Consider the following 16,726-nt stretch of genomic DNA (forward strand, 5'->3'; position numbering starts at 1 on the left):
AGATATAAGTAAAGAGTTAAGTGAGAGTAAGAGTAAAGAAGAAAAAAATTGAATAATAGTCTTTAAAATTTTTCTTTGAAATACGTACAATGACAACCATGAAGTCTAGCTTATACCAGCTATCAGTGAAATAGGCTTTAAAACCATATGCCATCCACTTTAGAAGCATTTCCAGAATGAAGATGTAAGTGAAGATCATGTCAGCATATTCTAATAAGATTTTAATAGTCTTTCTCTGATCGATATATATATCTTCAAAAGCCTGTGGGTAAAACATTTGAGGATTAGTGTACATGTAATTTTTTAAAAAATCTTTTGGCATAGAGCGGAATGAAATGCTATCTCTAGCAAACAGATCATGAGCAAAGTCATAGGTTGTAGTTTCACGGGCTGGTTCACTTGGTTTGGATTTATTCACATAATCCATAAGTAACATTTTCTGATCCTATGTCTATAGCAGACATCAGTAATTGGTCCCAGAATTTCTTATAGAGACTGAATTTGGCACCACAGTGATCCAGAATTCTTCTCATGAATCAGTTAATCAAACTTAATATAAGAGGCAAAACCTTTGCTCACATCTAACTGGTTCTTATCTCTAATTCCATGTAGCCAATTTGCAGATATGTGGCACTTACTAAGAGAGTAGAAATTCTTTTAAATATGTCTTCAGGAAAAATAAGGTAAAAACAGAGATGGAGGCAAAGCATAAGAGACTCTTAAATATGGAGAACTGAGGGTTGCTGGAGGGGAGGTGGGGAGGATGGGCTAAATGGGTGATGGGCATTAAGGAGGGCACTTGCTGGGATGAGCACTGGTGTTATATGTAAGTGATGAGTCACTGGGTTCTACTCTTGAAACCAATACTACACTGTATGCTAATTAACTTGAATGTAAATAAATATATTTTTTTAAAAATTATAAAATTGCTATAGAACATAAAAACACGCCAAATAATGTAAAGATATGCCATTTTGCCTAGATGGAAGACTCAATATTATAAAAATATTATGCCTGTATAAATTAATGTGTAATTTCATTGTGGCCCCAATAAAACATCTAATAGATAATAAAATATCTAATAAATTGCTCTGCTGCAGAAATAATCAGGCAAACCAGTGGAAACACATGAATATGAAATAAAACTATAATCATTTCTCCAAAGCTTCTCAGATTAATAGGTCAACCTTTACTTTACTGTAGAGGATACAAAGTCTGATAATGTCACTGAAAGCAATTTCATAGTGTTTTTATCTCAGCACTGAAAAAGGCAATAAAGTACCAACAAAGTCAGGAAGGCTTGTATTAAAGTGCATTCAAGGTCAAAAAGTAAACAAAGATTGGGGCACCTGGGTCGTTCAGTCAGTTAAGCATCAGACTTCACCTCATGTCATGATCTCACGGTTTGTGAGAAAATGTTACTTTTATTTAACATTAGATTTATAAGAATCACACCATTATTAACATAGGATTACTTTAATCCTTGTTTACTTTTTTTAATGTTTATTTATTTTTCAGAGAGAGAGAGAGAGAGAGAGAACAGAATGGGAAAGGGGGAGGGGCAGAAAGAGAGGGAAACACAGAATCTGAAGCAGATTCTAGGCTCCGAGCTGTCAATACAGAGCCTGACACAGGGCTCGAACTCATGAACTGTGAGATCATGGCCTGAGCGGAAGTCGGGCACTTAACTGACTGAGCCACCGAGGTGAAAATTCTTTAGGTTAGACACTTATAATTTCTAGGTTTGTGGTAAATGTGTGGTAAATGTCAATATAAAATTTACTTTAAAAATTGTATGCAGTACAAAGTCTGGTTCCCAGCCATGAATCCATTCTTTTTGCTCTGTGTATCTCACAATTAACTATTTCTTGTGCATCCTTCTCTGATCCTCTTTAATCAAACACTGGAAAATAATATAATATAAATTCTATTTTTCTTTATTTCCTAAGTAAAATGTCATATGCCTCATTCAATATCAAATAAATAAAACAATTTCAAAATTTATGAATGACAGGGGAAACATGAATATTAATAGATACCTAATAGATACACTTTATTCTAGATCTTTCTCTGTTTTTGCACATTGCTATAACTTGCAATATTAGCATGCATACAGCTTTTGAATTTTCAAAATAGCTGCACGGTGTCCCATTGGATGTTTATATCAGAGCATATTTAAACAGTTACCTATTGTAGACTATTTTTACTTTTTAATCTTTTTCTATACAAAGAATTCTTCACTGAAGACCCTTGTAAATGCATTTCATACTTGCTCAGATATTTGTAGGATAATTTCCTAGAATTAAGGTTGTTGTGTCAATGGGTAAATATATTTTTGGTTCAGGGCACCTGGGTGGCTCAGTCAGTTAAGAGTCCGACTTGAGCTCAAGTCATGATCTCACGGTCTGTGAGTTCAAGTTCCGCATCAGGCTCTCTGCTCTCAGTGCAGAGCCTGCTTCAGATCCTCTCCCCCCGCCCCTCTCTTGCCCCTCCCCAGCGCATTTACTCTCTTTCTCTCAAAATGCTTCATAAATGCAGGATTGGGTGGCTCAGTTGGTTAAGTGTCCGATTTTGGCTCAGGTCATGATCTCATGGTTCGTGGGCTCAAGCCTGAGTCGGGCTCTGGGCTGACAGCTCAGAGCCTGGAGCCTGCTTCAGATTCTATGTCTCCCTCTCTCTTTTCCCCTCCCCCATTCATGCTCTGTTTCTCTCACTCTCAAAAATGAATAAATATTAAAATATATGTATTTTTGATTCAAAGGTTATTAAAAGTATATAGTACTTCTCTTTCCTGATTGAATAGGCACCAAAGTACTAGCACAGCACAAAAGTATGTATGTGCATATTCTTAAACTTTGTCTCATACATGAAACTTTATTAAAATAAGAATTAGGTATCTCACATTCACGTTTCCCACTGTCATTCTTATATTTCAAAATTGTTTGATTTATTTAATACTGAATGAGGCATATACAGATTTTAAGAAACTGTAATGTATGTTTCCCAAAAGTAAAATCACAGAATATGAACTTTACTGCTATACTAAGTATCTGGGGAAAACTAATTTGGCATGGTGGCTTCAAGTAACAGACTTCAGATACATTTTTCCCCATAAAAGTCTCACGTACTTACCAGAGCACCTGTGCTGAGCAGAGTGACAAGGCCAATGAAACACTTAAAACAACCATTTTCCACTATCTTGCGGCAGGTTTTCCTTATGTTCTGCCAAATTCTTCCTTTCTTGGATTCACCACTAATTTGGCCAGGTGAAGATCTTCGTCTATAACCTGTCAAGAATGAAACTGCTAAGAAGAAAAATCTTGAAAATTCATGAAAAAGTAGACATCCTGAACTTTCCACCATAGTCCTTGGTGATTATTTATGGAATCTAACACATGTGCTCTCTGACTTATGAACATTTGATTTTCACCCCTGATGCTGTGACCATTGCAGTCATTGAGGGGAAACAAAAAAAGTTAACGTGGGAGAACACTAGAGGAAGAAATTGTGAAAGGCAGAGATGACTTAGAACATCCCCTAGCCTGGTGGAACAGAGTCTGAGAATAGAATTATCCCCATCCTTCAAATCGCTCCTCTCCCCCACATACAATATCTTCTAAATATCACATTTTGGCATAAAGCCTGAAGATTCACATGGTATAATAAGCATTCTCATTTAAGTACATAGGTATTCAGGAACTGATAAGAAGTATAATATTAGTTACGTCAGTTAAATTGATGTCAGGTCTCAGGTGGTAGGAGAATGGTGATTTTGATTTAGACTTATTGAAGGAGCCCCCTGGATTACAGAGTGCTTTGTGGGTAGGGGGCATATGCATGGATTGGACTCTACATTCCTGTCAAGAGAGTTAGCATAAAGAAATCCCAAGATAGAGAAGACTCTGCTTAACAGGGGAGAACATGAAGAAATAGAGGTGGGTGGAATTTAAAGTCAACACATTTCATTTTAGAATTTTACCTACTGTCAATTCATACATCTTTGGTCAAAAAATATAGGAAAATTTTCCTCCTTTGCCTTGAATGATACAAGTTCTAGAAGTTGAGCTACTGAGAGCAGGTTCTTATTTTGAATACAGGAATTTGAGCATTTAGCAGTTACCATGTTGATGGTTTCCAGTGATTTCAAATGCAGAGAACTTATAAATATTTGTCAATCTTTCTAGGAAATTAATTTGAATTACAAGTCATCAACAAATGTATGTTACATATCTAGTGAGTCAATCACTGACTGAAGCCTTATACATTTCTTAAGATTCATGTGGAATATAAAAATAAATCACCATTGCATGATATGTTTTCCTATGAAAGATATAGGATGTTTTCATGTGAGTATTTTGAATATTGACTTTATTCCAAGAGGCATAAAAATATACACACACACGCACACATGCACACACCCATGCATGGACACACGTGCATCTACACTAATTTAATCTTTTTTACCAATCCTGTGAGGTAAGAGGGTAAGTAAAGGTAGTAAATGGTCACGTGACCTGGGATTTGAACTCAGGCCTGTATGATTCCAGACCCAGTGCTCTTAACTACTGCATTAAACTTCTAGGAAATAGACCCTGCCCCTCTTTTCCAAATGCTGACTTTTCTATTGACTTTCCCTATAAGTTTCTGTGAGGATTACTTTGGGCACATGTGCATGTGCTTGTACACACATATTTGTATGTGTGTGTTCCTTAGTTAAGTTAATAAACTCTCTAAAGTTAAAATATATCTAATGGCATTAGTTATGTTGAGAAATTTAGTCTATTTTTAATATAATGGTCAAAGGAACTTATTTTTCTCTTACCATTTTTAAGCTGCTTTGGCTTTTCATGTTCACAGATGGTTTCTTCTTCGGAGATAGCAATATCCACTGTGCTGCATTCAGATGAGCTAGATTGCTTTACCTTCTGAAAAGTAAAGTCCCACCAAAAAAGCTGTGATTAAACTTTCTCACTGTGGTTCAGGCTTGTTTCATTTTCAGAAATAAGAAAAACTGTATACAAAAAGAACTTTACCAGGTTTAAAATACTGTTTAAGCTAATTTCATGATTTTCATTAAAAGGATACATGTCTCCGTGAGTTGAAGTTTTAAAAAATTAATTAAAAATTCATTTAAGCTAAAATAACTTTTAGATTAAAATTAACATTTAATTCATAACACTATTCTCCTAAAAGGTGTATAGGTTATCTCCAGTATCCAAAAGGGTTTGAGTTCCAAAGCCCTCTTGAAGTTGTTCACAAGATTCCATATAAGCCATTTCAGCTAGATGAGCAGCATCAGAAGTAATTACTCCTTGATGCTAAAGATGGGTAGACAAGAGTGCATTTAGTTGGTATTGTAAAATCGACTCCAGACATTCTTGTGTATGCCATCATAGGATGGGAATGATGTGAGGTTATCTTGAAGTGAAATGAAGAAATGGCACAAGGAATAAGAGTCACGAATAGACCTGGCAAAGTGGTACCAGCCCTACGCAGACAGGCTATTTGCAAGGATTGACATTGCTTCTCACTCTGCTCTTGACTGAAGGTCAAGACTGGATACGATAAGGTAGCCATGGCTTTGTATATGTGGTAATGACGCATGTGTGACATGCATGGCTTTTATTTGAAATGATTTTCTCATAATGCTTTATTTTACTTTATTTCAAAATAAATATGCAACACATCATCCTTTAAAATGACCAATATTCTAAGTTAATAGTATACACAATTGTTTTCTAATTAAAAAAAATAAGATAAATGTATTAAAACATTTGGGAAAAAACAGTCTTATTTCTTAAAAAATAAGGAAATGTCTAAGAAAAGTATATCAAAAGGAAAACTGTAAATATTTTGTCCTACCTCTTGGTCTTATGCACAATAAATGTCAACGAAATATCATTAGGAAGCCTTATTTGCTTTAGATCTTACATAGTCAGTTGTCAGTAAGACATTTGGCGCTCAACTAAAAATATATATCCATCAGGATATTACTCTTAAACAAATCACTTTTATTATTTCAGTTCTCATATTTTCATTATTTCTGATGAAATAAAGGCTATAGCAATATGAGAGTAAATAACAAATAAGTTAATATATAATGCTTAGGCATTCAATAATTGAAAATTATATACCTTATATTTACATGTTATTTTAGAATTTTTACATAAACTATTTGATGTGATTTTTCCAAACCTCTTTTAGTATTATTCTAATTTTATAAATAAATCAATTGGTATTCAAAAGTAGAAATAATTTTATTAGAAGATGACTTAATGGCATGAGAAAGTGACCCTGATACATTGCTACATTATGAAAAAAGTTATAAAACTTGATATAAAGTTTGACGTTATTTTTCTAAAATTTATATAGTTATGTTGTAATAAACAATGGCTGAAAGTTTAAATACAAAAGAAAGAAAAGAATGTATCTCAGAATTATCAAATCATGTGATTTTTATATTTTATTCTTTGGCTTTTGGTAGATCAGCATCTTAAAGTACTCATGAGTTGCATAATCTGGAAAGTGTCTAAAATATGTAACAAATGTACAGATAAGTGAATAAATCTATGAGTAGCTAATCAATCAGTAGGACCAAGTAAGTAGGCAGCATACATTACAACTTCTGAAGCCTCAACATTTACAATCATATTTAGTGTCATCTTTCCTATACATTTTCATATCCAAGACTTTCCAATTAGATTGGCAAGAAGTTTCCTGGAGCATTTCAACACAATGTGCTGTGATAAATAACACTTTTACACAGAAATAGATGGTAGTCAAAGTTATAAGTGAAGATATACAAGTGTAGCTGGAGAACAGTTTTCCCTGTTTTCTAGAAACGGTATTAATTAAAGGAAAACGAACCTCAAAATATTGGGCATGCTAAGGAGTGAAAATGTTTCTTTAACACAAAGAAAAAGGCCTTTAGTAGGAGCCGGAAGGATTTTGAGTAATTACAATTCAACTCCTATTAGGCCAATATGAGAAGTTACTGCAGAGCAGTTGCCAAGCTGGAAGAGGTCTGGGAGACAAGATGATGCCAGAGTCATTTCTGGGGATCTGGAAAGAGACATTCTCTGCCCCTCCCCAGTGCCTGTGAGTGATCTGAGATGATTCCCTACTGAGGTACAATGCAAGAAGCCTGCAGAACAGATGTGATCTCTGTAGATGTAGCTTTCTATTAAATCATAACTCCTACCAAGACATGGTGCTTGCAAATGAAGACAGTAAGAATGTTTCCAGTAGGGTGTACATTTTCGAAGCTAAGTTAACAGCAATATCTACCCTTCTTTAAATGTGTTGGGTTATTTTGTTGTTTTTGCTGTTGCTTTTTTGTTTTGTTTTCTTTGTCCATGAGTTGATAAAGCTACACACTGTTCACAATTCAAACTGGTGGGTTTTCTTTATTCTTTTAGTCCAACTTAATTATATACGTTATAGTATATGCTGCACAAATAAAGTGATGAGAATCCTAGAATTTTAGCCAATAAGAAAGTATTTTAGCCATCCTGTAGTCCAATTTAACGTTTTAAAGATGATAACACCCAGGAGAGTTTAATGATTTCTCTAATAATACACATCGATTTTGAAAACTTAAGTTTCTTTGGTATGTTTTCATCACCCCACACTGCCTGCTTATAAATTTATAGACTTTTAAAATTATATTTTCTAATGTTTACTAATTGTTTACTATAGACTGGGCACTGTTCTGTGCACCTTTGAGCTATTTTTCTTAGTCCTATCCTCCCTAAGAAATAGATACAATTTTATCTGCATTTATAGACAAGGAAACTGAAGCTTACAATGGTTAATTAACTTCATCAGAAGCATAAAATCAGGAGCAAGGAGTGTAGAGCTAGGATCAAATGTGTACTCTAACTCTCCGCAACTTCAACACCCACTCACTTTCTTACCAAAATGCCATAAATCAACAGTAAGTAATCAGGATATTAAAACATCTTACCTCTTTGCTGCTCCCATCACCTGACTTGCTCTGAATCTCCTTATTATCCAGATTTTCTATATCAGATTCTCCTGAAGCAATTGGTACAGTTTCTGAGACACTAGGACTGGGTATAAGTGATTGACTCTCATTTTCAGTCATTGTGTTTTTCTCTGTGCCACTGCTTTTTTCCTTATCCTTGAAGAAATCTTGGGTATTGCTTAAATCAGAAAGGGTAGGGTCAGAAATATTCTCTCTAACATACACATTGTTTACATTGTCCATTGTCTCCTTTGAAATGTTTTGTTTTTTGCATGATATTTTAGGAAACACGTAGTTTATTCCTTTCTTAATCCTTGCCATTGCACGCTGGAGATTTTGTTCTTCACCATTCTCTTCAGTTGTTGGAGCCTTGTATGAACTAAAGGAGCTCACCAATGCCAGAAACAGGTAAATTATCTAAATGAGGAAACAAATGAGGTTAAGTTTATGTTACTTTTTGTTTCCTTTTAAACAATAAAAAAAAATCTTGAAAAAAAAAAAAAAAGCTGACCTGAGATTTGAAAACAATTAGGAACCACAATGCCATTTAGGCTATTCAGTTCTTACTCCTATACAGTGGGTCAGATGCTGTGCTAAGGGTTTGTACAGTATAGCCAGAACTCTTCTTAAGGTCACAACATTCTATGAAATATCATTTGATTTTCTTTTAGACATGAAAAAGGCAAGGCTTACAGATGTCAGATATCCAAGGTCACACAGATTGAACTTAAGTTAGTTTTATTCCAAAGCTTTTTTTCCTTCACTGAGCCAGGCTGTCTCTCCCAAGGTAAGAAAATGAATCGCTACTTCAGGTGGCTGACCTCACTTCAGCACTATCCCAGGAGGAGGTATAATGACATCTTCATGGGTTCTGCAAACCCACAAGGAATCTTGGGGAGAGAGTCCCAGTCCCGGTTCTGAAGCCTGTACCTAGTTTTCTTTGTGATATGCTAGTAGCAGGGTTTGGGTAGGTTAATTGATTCTCTGTGGTAATAAATTTGGTCAAATAAGGAAGAGATGAGTGATGGAGAATAATTCCTAATACTTAAGTTATTTGAACTCAAGGACAGTGTATATTTTGACCTTTACTATCACTGAGAAATATGATCAAGCTACGTTTAGTTTCCAGAGAATCATATTTTTATCTTGTTTGTAATTGTAGGGTATAGATAATATTTTTGGGTTTTAGTGTTAGGGAGTCAATACTGATCATCTCTTAAACTAATAATTTGAGCATTTTGTTTGCTTATTATTGGAAGTCTTCCCCTCTCTTCAGATATTTGAACTTTTAAAGACTTAATTTACTTTATGTTTTACATATTATTTTTAAAGGGCAAAGTTTAAATGACATGAATTATGTTTAAAAAATATAAAAGTATATAATATGAAAATAAAAAATATATAAATATATTTATATATATATAAAGCTTTATATATATAAATATATTTACATATAAATAAAGCTTACTTACAGATAGTATGAACAGGGGCTTTATGGCCCTTATAGGAACTACACTACTAGCATTTCTATCATTCTTAAAAGACAATGAGTTCAGGATACAAGAAGGCAACACCAAATATAATTTAAGGTAGTTGGTTGTTTCTTTTCCTTCATTTAGTTATTGGCACAGTGTGAAATAAGGAACAGGTGTTAGGTAAAAATTTCATGACTACAAGCTTCATATGAGTAGGAACCAAGTTTCTCTCAAGTAGACAACTAGCACAACACTAGGCACAAAATAAGTGATTAATATTTGTTGAAAAAATTAATTATAGAATGAGTAAAAAATAGATTTTGTGCCAGGATTTGGACAAGGAAAAATTTACTAAGAGCTTACAATCTAATATTTCTTATATCTTAAACATATCCCCCCATACACCAAATGCAGATATACATATACAGTGAAAATGTTAAAAGGCTTGGGGTACCTGGGTGGCTCAGTTGGTTAAGCGTCTGACTTTGGCTCAAGTCATGATCTCACTATTCCTGAGTTCAAGCCCTGCATTAAGCTCTGTGCTCAGGCCAGGCCTGGAGACTGCTTCAGATTCTGTGTCTCCCTCTCTCTCTGCCCCTCCCCTGCTAACACTCTGTCTTTGTCAAAAATAAAGATTGAAAAACATTTGTTTTTTATTGTTAAAAGGCTGAAAATGAAGTTCAAAATTCTCTGGAATTACGGTATAAAGAAAAATTTTATATAAACTTAGTGTGACTTTGTTCTAGTCACAGTATTTTATAAAGAGATTCAAAACACATATTTCTTATTTTTGTGTTAAAAGATAAAATGTGAAATAATGTATATAAAACAAAACATTCAAATGTCTCCCCTGAAATTTGCCTTCTCATTTACCTCAATGATGTCTATCTATTGGGTGAGAATTGAAAAACTCATCAAAATAAAGTAATATGGAATAGAAAGGAAATTCAAGATTTCTTATGTAATTATTTTTCAAGTACTTTTCAAGTATTTTCCAAGAATTTTTCAAGTATGAATAATTATTTGATTACTAATTTAAGAAATTCAACATGTATGAAGTTTCTATTTTAATACTATTCAAATTGTATCTTAACATATTTAATTGGGGAATATGTAAACATACATGGAATGACATAGATATTTATCATCAATGTCTTATTTTTAAAAAGCAACTGAATTTTCTATTTTCTATTTCTTTTCTTTTTATGTTTCTATATCCCTCATTGTTTGGTTTACGTAACCTTAGCTAGATCCCACAGTTCACTTAGTGGCAATTACTTAAATTGCAAGTGAAACATGTAGAATGTTTGCCTAACTGAAACTTCTAAATAATGTTTAATTAGCACAATTCTAAAGATGTGGGAGGTACTATTTTCTAGAGCTTAAAGAAAGTAAAACAAACATTTATAAATATTTATAGAGTGCTAGCTGTTTTTATTTAACTTACAATAACTCTATATGGCATATATTATTATGTTCATTCTTCTATTAAAATATTACGAGGTTTAAAGAGGCATTTAATTAGTAAATAATAAAACTGGAGTTTGAACCCATGTTTGCTTGGATCTGAACTCTATTTTTTCTATAACTCAGCATTGCATGTAACTATTTAAAAGCCATTTAAATACTTGCTTTTGTTTATGATCATGTTTTACGGTTCCACTGCAGGCTGAATCACCACTGGAATGTTTATTAGGCAAACAAGACAAAATTAAGTTTTTAAAATGGGGAGTACCTTCTTTTTATACAAATGCTGAGTTTTGGTGTGAAATTACAATGCTGTAATGTAATGAGTTGAAAGTATGGGGGGAGATCTACAGCCTTACAGATTCTCTCCTTACATTTTTCCCCTTGTATTTAGTCTAGAGTTGTTATCATGGCGCTTCACACATGATGACTGTTGAGAAAAATGAAGCTTAAAAGATTCAGCAAACCAAGCAATATTATGACCAATCAATTGGAAATGGAGGTTAATGTAGTTCCATTTCATTCTGAAATCCCTCTGCCCTTTGACATCAAGTTTCTGATCAGTAGGAATAAGAAAAATAAGAAACAAAGTGGAATTCAAAAACAAAGAAGCAGAAATGCAATTATACAATTGCCTCAGCATTTCTCCTTCTTTGCTTTTGAACTCTGTGTGTGTGTGTGTGTGCGTGCGTGTGCGTGTGTGTGTGTGTGTGCGTGTGCGTGCGCGTGCGTGTGTGTGTGTGTGTGTGTGTGTGTGTGTGTGTGTGTGTTTGTTGTTTATCTCAATAGCCATCAACCATAGCCTCTCCTATTCCCTTTTGGGGATAGAAACTTAATATTTCACGGGAAATCACCCTTATCTTATTATTAGTTGCATGATTTGTGTTTGGAATGATGCCAACTCCAGCTCCAAAAGAGGATTCTGAGTAGCTTATCATAATATATGTTAATATATTCCACACTCTGCACAATAAATAATAAATATATTTCACACTCTGGGCAATAGAGATTGGTTCACAAATGGACATGTGACTCAGAGCTAATGAGATAATAGGAGAGATTTGCTGTGACTTCTAGAAAAGAAACAGGAATTTCTCTTCTATTAGACTTGATGTGATATGAACACATGAAGCTTTAGACTGCAGCAGCCATCTTGATAAAATAGAGGCTACTACCAGCAAGGGCCACACAGAAGACAGATCTGAGTTACACACAAGTCTGTCTCTAATGACCTTTTTTTTGAATGTATGTGTCACACCACAACTGAAGTGAAATCTATCTCTGACATTTTGAGTTATGCATGCTGATATATATGTTGATTTTTGTTTTAGCCAGTTAAAATAGTGTTATGTCACTGAGAGTTGAAAGTGTACTAATTAGCTACAAAGGCCGAGGTCATTGAAATATTTTTACATGTTAGACCCTGTTCTAGGCTTTGATGATATAGAGAAAAGTCATGATCCTTCCTTTGTGGAGCTTACAGTTCAATAAGGAAGGTAGACAAGTACATCAACAATTAAACAGAATGCCAGCAGTGATAAGTGGATGACAGAGGTTATGCCCAAGGTGAAACAGAAGCAGTGAGGAAGGTTATTGATAGATAAAATGGTATCTGACCAGTGATTTTTTTTCAGTCTTTTGGAAAATATATTTGATTTCTATGGCTTATAAATAAAGCAAATACTGAGTCCTTTTTTTCCTTGTAAGAACAATTTTCTTTTATAATCCATTCCCTTTGCTTAGAAGAAGTAAAAGCTACTTACTCAATTCATGTAACACCACTTCAATTACTGGGAATTTAAAAGTGATAGCTATCCCTCTTCACTAATGTACCATAATTTTATAGGTCAGCGATTTTCAAACTTTACTGCATAATTTAATCAAATGAAAAATTGTAAAAGATCCTGATGACTGGGCTATGTCCACATACCAATAAAATCGGTATCTCTGGTAACGTATCCAAGACATTACTATATTTTTATTAGTTCCCCAGGTAATTCCAATGTGCAACCTAGTTTGACAACCAGTGTTACATTTAAGTGCTTCTTAAAATTTAATGTGCATACAAATCACCTGGGGATATTGTTAAACTGTAGATTCCCCATAGGTCTGAGATGGGATCCAACTATCTCCCACATGATGCCAATGCTACTTGAGTAGCAAGGTTATAAACCAGTGCTCTCCAACAGAAATATGATGCATGTCATATGCAACCTTCTAGTGGCCACATCAAAAGCACAAACAAAAACAGAAACTAATTTTACTAACATTTTATTTAACTAAATATATCAAAAATATTATCATTTTAAAATACATTCAGTATAAAAATTATTAATAAAATAACTTACGTTATTTTAGGGGGGTGAGACTTCAAAGCCAGTGGGTATTTTACCCTTGTAGCACATCTCTAATTGGGCCAATTGTATTGCAACTGATCAACAGCCACATGTGGCTAGAGGCTACCATATTGGACAACACAGTTATAGACCACTGGATCCCATAAATTCACATCATGGAAATACTAAACTACATTACACAAGTTGTTCAAGGAAAATTTAAAAGCATGGATTACTTACCAATAAGTTTCCAATTAAAATGACCATCATGTAAAAAGGAAGGCAACCGAATTGGCCTGCAACCTTAAGGCAATCCCATAAAGTCTCTATCCACTCTCCACAGAGAATTCGGAGCACATTCAGGAATGAGTGGAAGAAGTCATGCATGTGCCAGTGTGGGAGTTGACAGTCTTTGTCTATGTTGCAGACACATTCTTTGTAACTCCTACCGAACAGTTTCAGGCCAACCACAGCAGAAAAGAACATGAATGTGAACAACAACAGCACCAAGCCTTTCAGAGCCACCAATGAGTTACTCAGAATCAACATCAGAATCCTAAATGTCGGCCAGTATTTTCCCAGCTTGAAAATTCTCAACTAATACAGTAATGCAAGAAACAACAAAAATAAAAAACAAACAAAAAGAAAACCCTGGTCACTATTTATTATGATGTACATTTTATCAGCATCATACACATACACATATATAGTCTTTAATGTAATATTCAGTTTTGAGCACTATTAATACTAGCCATTGTTACACAATTCTTAATATGTGACACATATTCTGTATTTTTTACACTAAACCAATACATATCTCCTTCTACTGGTCTGCCAATTTCCATTCAATACTATGCTGTTATAATTACTCTAGTTTTATGTTTTAATATCTGGTAGGATAACTGCCCATTCTTTGTTTTGCTTTTCACAGTCCACTGGAAATTCTCCCACATTCTGACATATAGATGATATTGAAAAAGTCTGTCAGGTCCCATTGAATTCCACTGAAGTTTCTCTTATGTATTTTATTTTAAAGTAACATATCAAAAACCAAACACAGCATTCTAGGTTTAGTCTGAATAGTTCTCTTCTTTTCACTAGATTTTTTGTTTCTGTTGAAATGGACAAGATTACCTTAACACTTTTGGCCACCATATTACGGTGAGCTTAGTCATCTAAAACCCAAATATCACTGGGGCACCTGGGTGGCTCAGTAGGTTAAGCCTCCAACTTTGGCTCATGTCACGATCTCAAGGTTCATGGGTTTGAGCCCTGCATCGGGCTCTGTGCTGACAGCTCAGAGCCTGGAGCCTGCTTCAGATTCTGTGTCTCCCTCTCTCTCTGCCTCTCTCCCATTTGTATTCTTTCTCTCAAAAATAAATAAACATTAAAAAAATTTAAACCCAAATATCATTTTTATATATGCTATACCTTCCCCAACTTTTTCCAGTACATAGTTCACTTCATGGACTCAAGAGTAGGACTTCACATTTATCTATGTAAGACTGAATCATTTATATCCAGCCCATGTTAGACTTTCAGATACTTTGATACTATCTTTTATCATATTTTTTATTTCCCAGTCTTGTTTTATCCATAAATTTGAGAGCTACATCTTTTATATGTTTCTCTTACTCATTAGAAAAGTCTATGGATGAGGACTTAAGACAGGGTTCTGAAGAATTATTTGGATAAGATCAAGTCTATTTAGTTGTTCTTTATTCCTGCTACATCTCTTCAACTTCTTACTAGAATGTGACAATATATTACTTATCAAGTACTTAACGTTTCCATACATACTCTTCTAATAACATTATTTCCTTGCCTAGTTTTCTGATTCTTACTACCACCATACATTACAGGCATACCGATTCTGACTTAATTTTTGTAATAACATTCTGCTGGCTTGACTGGTCTTTTATAAAGTTTTGTACTCTACATTTAGAAATACTCACCTGATTGCAGTTCCTTAGTCATACATTGGCATTCATCTCCTGGGACTCCACATTATCCTGCTCCTCAAACTGACCAGTAACCCTGGCCCTGATTCCTAAAACTATACCTCAAATTTGCTACCAAACAGCTTACTTACTTTGATGCTTCAGTGAAATAACAGCATTGGAAACTTCTTACTCTTCCTGGGGCACTTCCTAAGCTCTTTATATATGAATCAATTCATTTATTACTACAAATGTCCCCATAGGATAGGTATTACTATTCTTCCCATGTTGTGTCTGAGGAGACTGAGAGAAATTTTCATAAAATAAAATTTAGATATAGGATTCTACTTACCACTCTGAATATTTTTAAAAAAGCCATTCCAGGAACATTGGCTAGATAAAGTTCTGCTAAACCATGGAACACAATCAGGCTATCAAAAATGTTCCAACCTACTTGAAAATACCCATATGGATGCATTGCAATTATTTTCAAAATCATTTCTGCTGTGAAAATTCCAATAAAAATCTAAACAAAAACAAAACACATGGATGAGGATATGATTCCAATAACACCATCAGAACCCACATATACAGAAACTGTAAGTTTCCACTGCCACAGTCTTCACAGTTGTTCTATCAAGATCTGATTAGTATTGGAGTCTGTATTTTAAAGACAGACTCTGGGGCACCTGGGTGGCTGTGTCAGTTAAGCATCTGACTCCCGGTTTTGGCTCAGGTCATGATCTCATGGTTCACGGGAGCAAGCTCCACATTGGGCTTTGCACTGACAGCGCAGAGCCTGCTTGAGATTCTCTCTCTCTCTTTCTCTGGCCCTCCCCTGCTTGGGCTCTCTCTCTCTTCCAAATAAATAAACTTAAAAAAAAAAATAAGGATAGACTCCAACATTTCACTTAACAGTCTAATGTCAAACATTGCCTACAAAATCTTCAATTATTTAATAAAAGCTATCCTGAAAGACAAAAGAGAATATTTAAAGATGAAAATATTTTTATTTTGAACAGTTTCTTTTGGGATATGGAGTACATATTAAGATATTTAACTTTTTGAACCATAAAAGTGTCTAAGTGAAAAAAAAATAGTAAACCTCTGAAAACTGTCTCTTGAAAACTATACTAGCAGAAATAACTAAATTTCTATAGTGTTGGTACCAAGTAAATGTATAATTAAAAGTGGGTAGCAGTCTGGCCATTTATACTAGTACTAAGCAACAAACAACAACCATAAAAGAAAAGAAAATTAAACACTACATATTTCCTTGAATGTGACTTGTTTTTAAACTCACAGAAATCTGTTTTGCTTTATGCATTGTATGAGGGAAAAAAAAGGACAAGTGACTCTCAACATTACCTTACCAAAAGAATAAGTTCCCATCTGAGGCAAAGGCAGGTAGCTAAAGCAGACAAGGCAGGTACAGTTGTAGTCAGGATTCAGAATTTAGGTGTCAGTGAGGAATCTGTATTTGTTATTGCACCTTTGTCCTGCTCCGAGCTGTGGAGCTAT

At 34.4% G+C, this 16,726-nt stretch overlaps 1 protein-coding gene across 3 annotated transcripts in view; it reads right to left on the reverse strand.

Annotated features, from left to right (window-relative positions):
• Positions 1-16,726, reverse strand: part of SCN7A (sodium voltage-gated channel alpha subunit 7) — an 84,010-nt gene that overhangs the window by 20,841 nt on the left and 46,443 nt on the right. For all 3 annotated transcript variants that reach the window (XM_030326262.1, XM_030326264.1, XM_030326265.1), the window contains 6 exons: positions 15,558-15,731; positions 13,506-13,862; positions 7,967-8,404; positions 4,823-4,925; positions 3,133-3,287; positions 89-262 (listed from right to left, as the gene is read on the reverse strand). In XM_030326262.1, the coding sequence (XP_030182122.1) occupies positions 89-262; positions 3,133-3,287; positions 4,823-4,925; positions 7,967-8,404; positions 13,506-13,862; positions 15,558-15,731 (1,401 nt within the window). The remainder of the gene's footprint in view (positions 1-88; positions 263-3,132; positions 3,288-4,822; positions 4,926-7,966; positions 8,405-13,505; positions 13,863-15,557; positions 15,732-16,726) is intronic.

This window comes from Lynx canadensis, chromosome C1 (genome assembly GCF_007474595.2).
Source record: "Lynx canadensis isolate LIC74 chromosome C1, mLynCan4.pri.v2, whole genome shotgun sequence".
In the NCBI taxonomy this organism is placed as follows: domain Eukaryota; kingdom Metazoa; phylum Chordata; class Mammalia; order Carnivora; family Felidae; genus Lynx; species Lynx canadensis.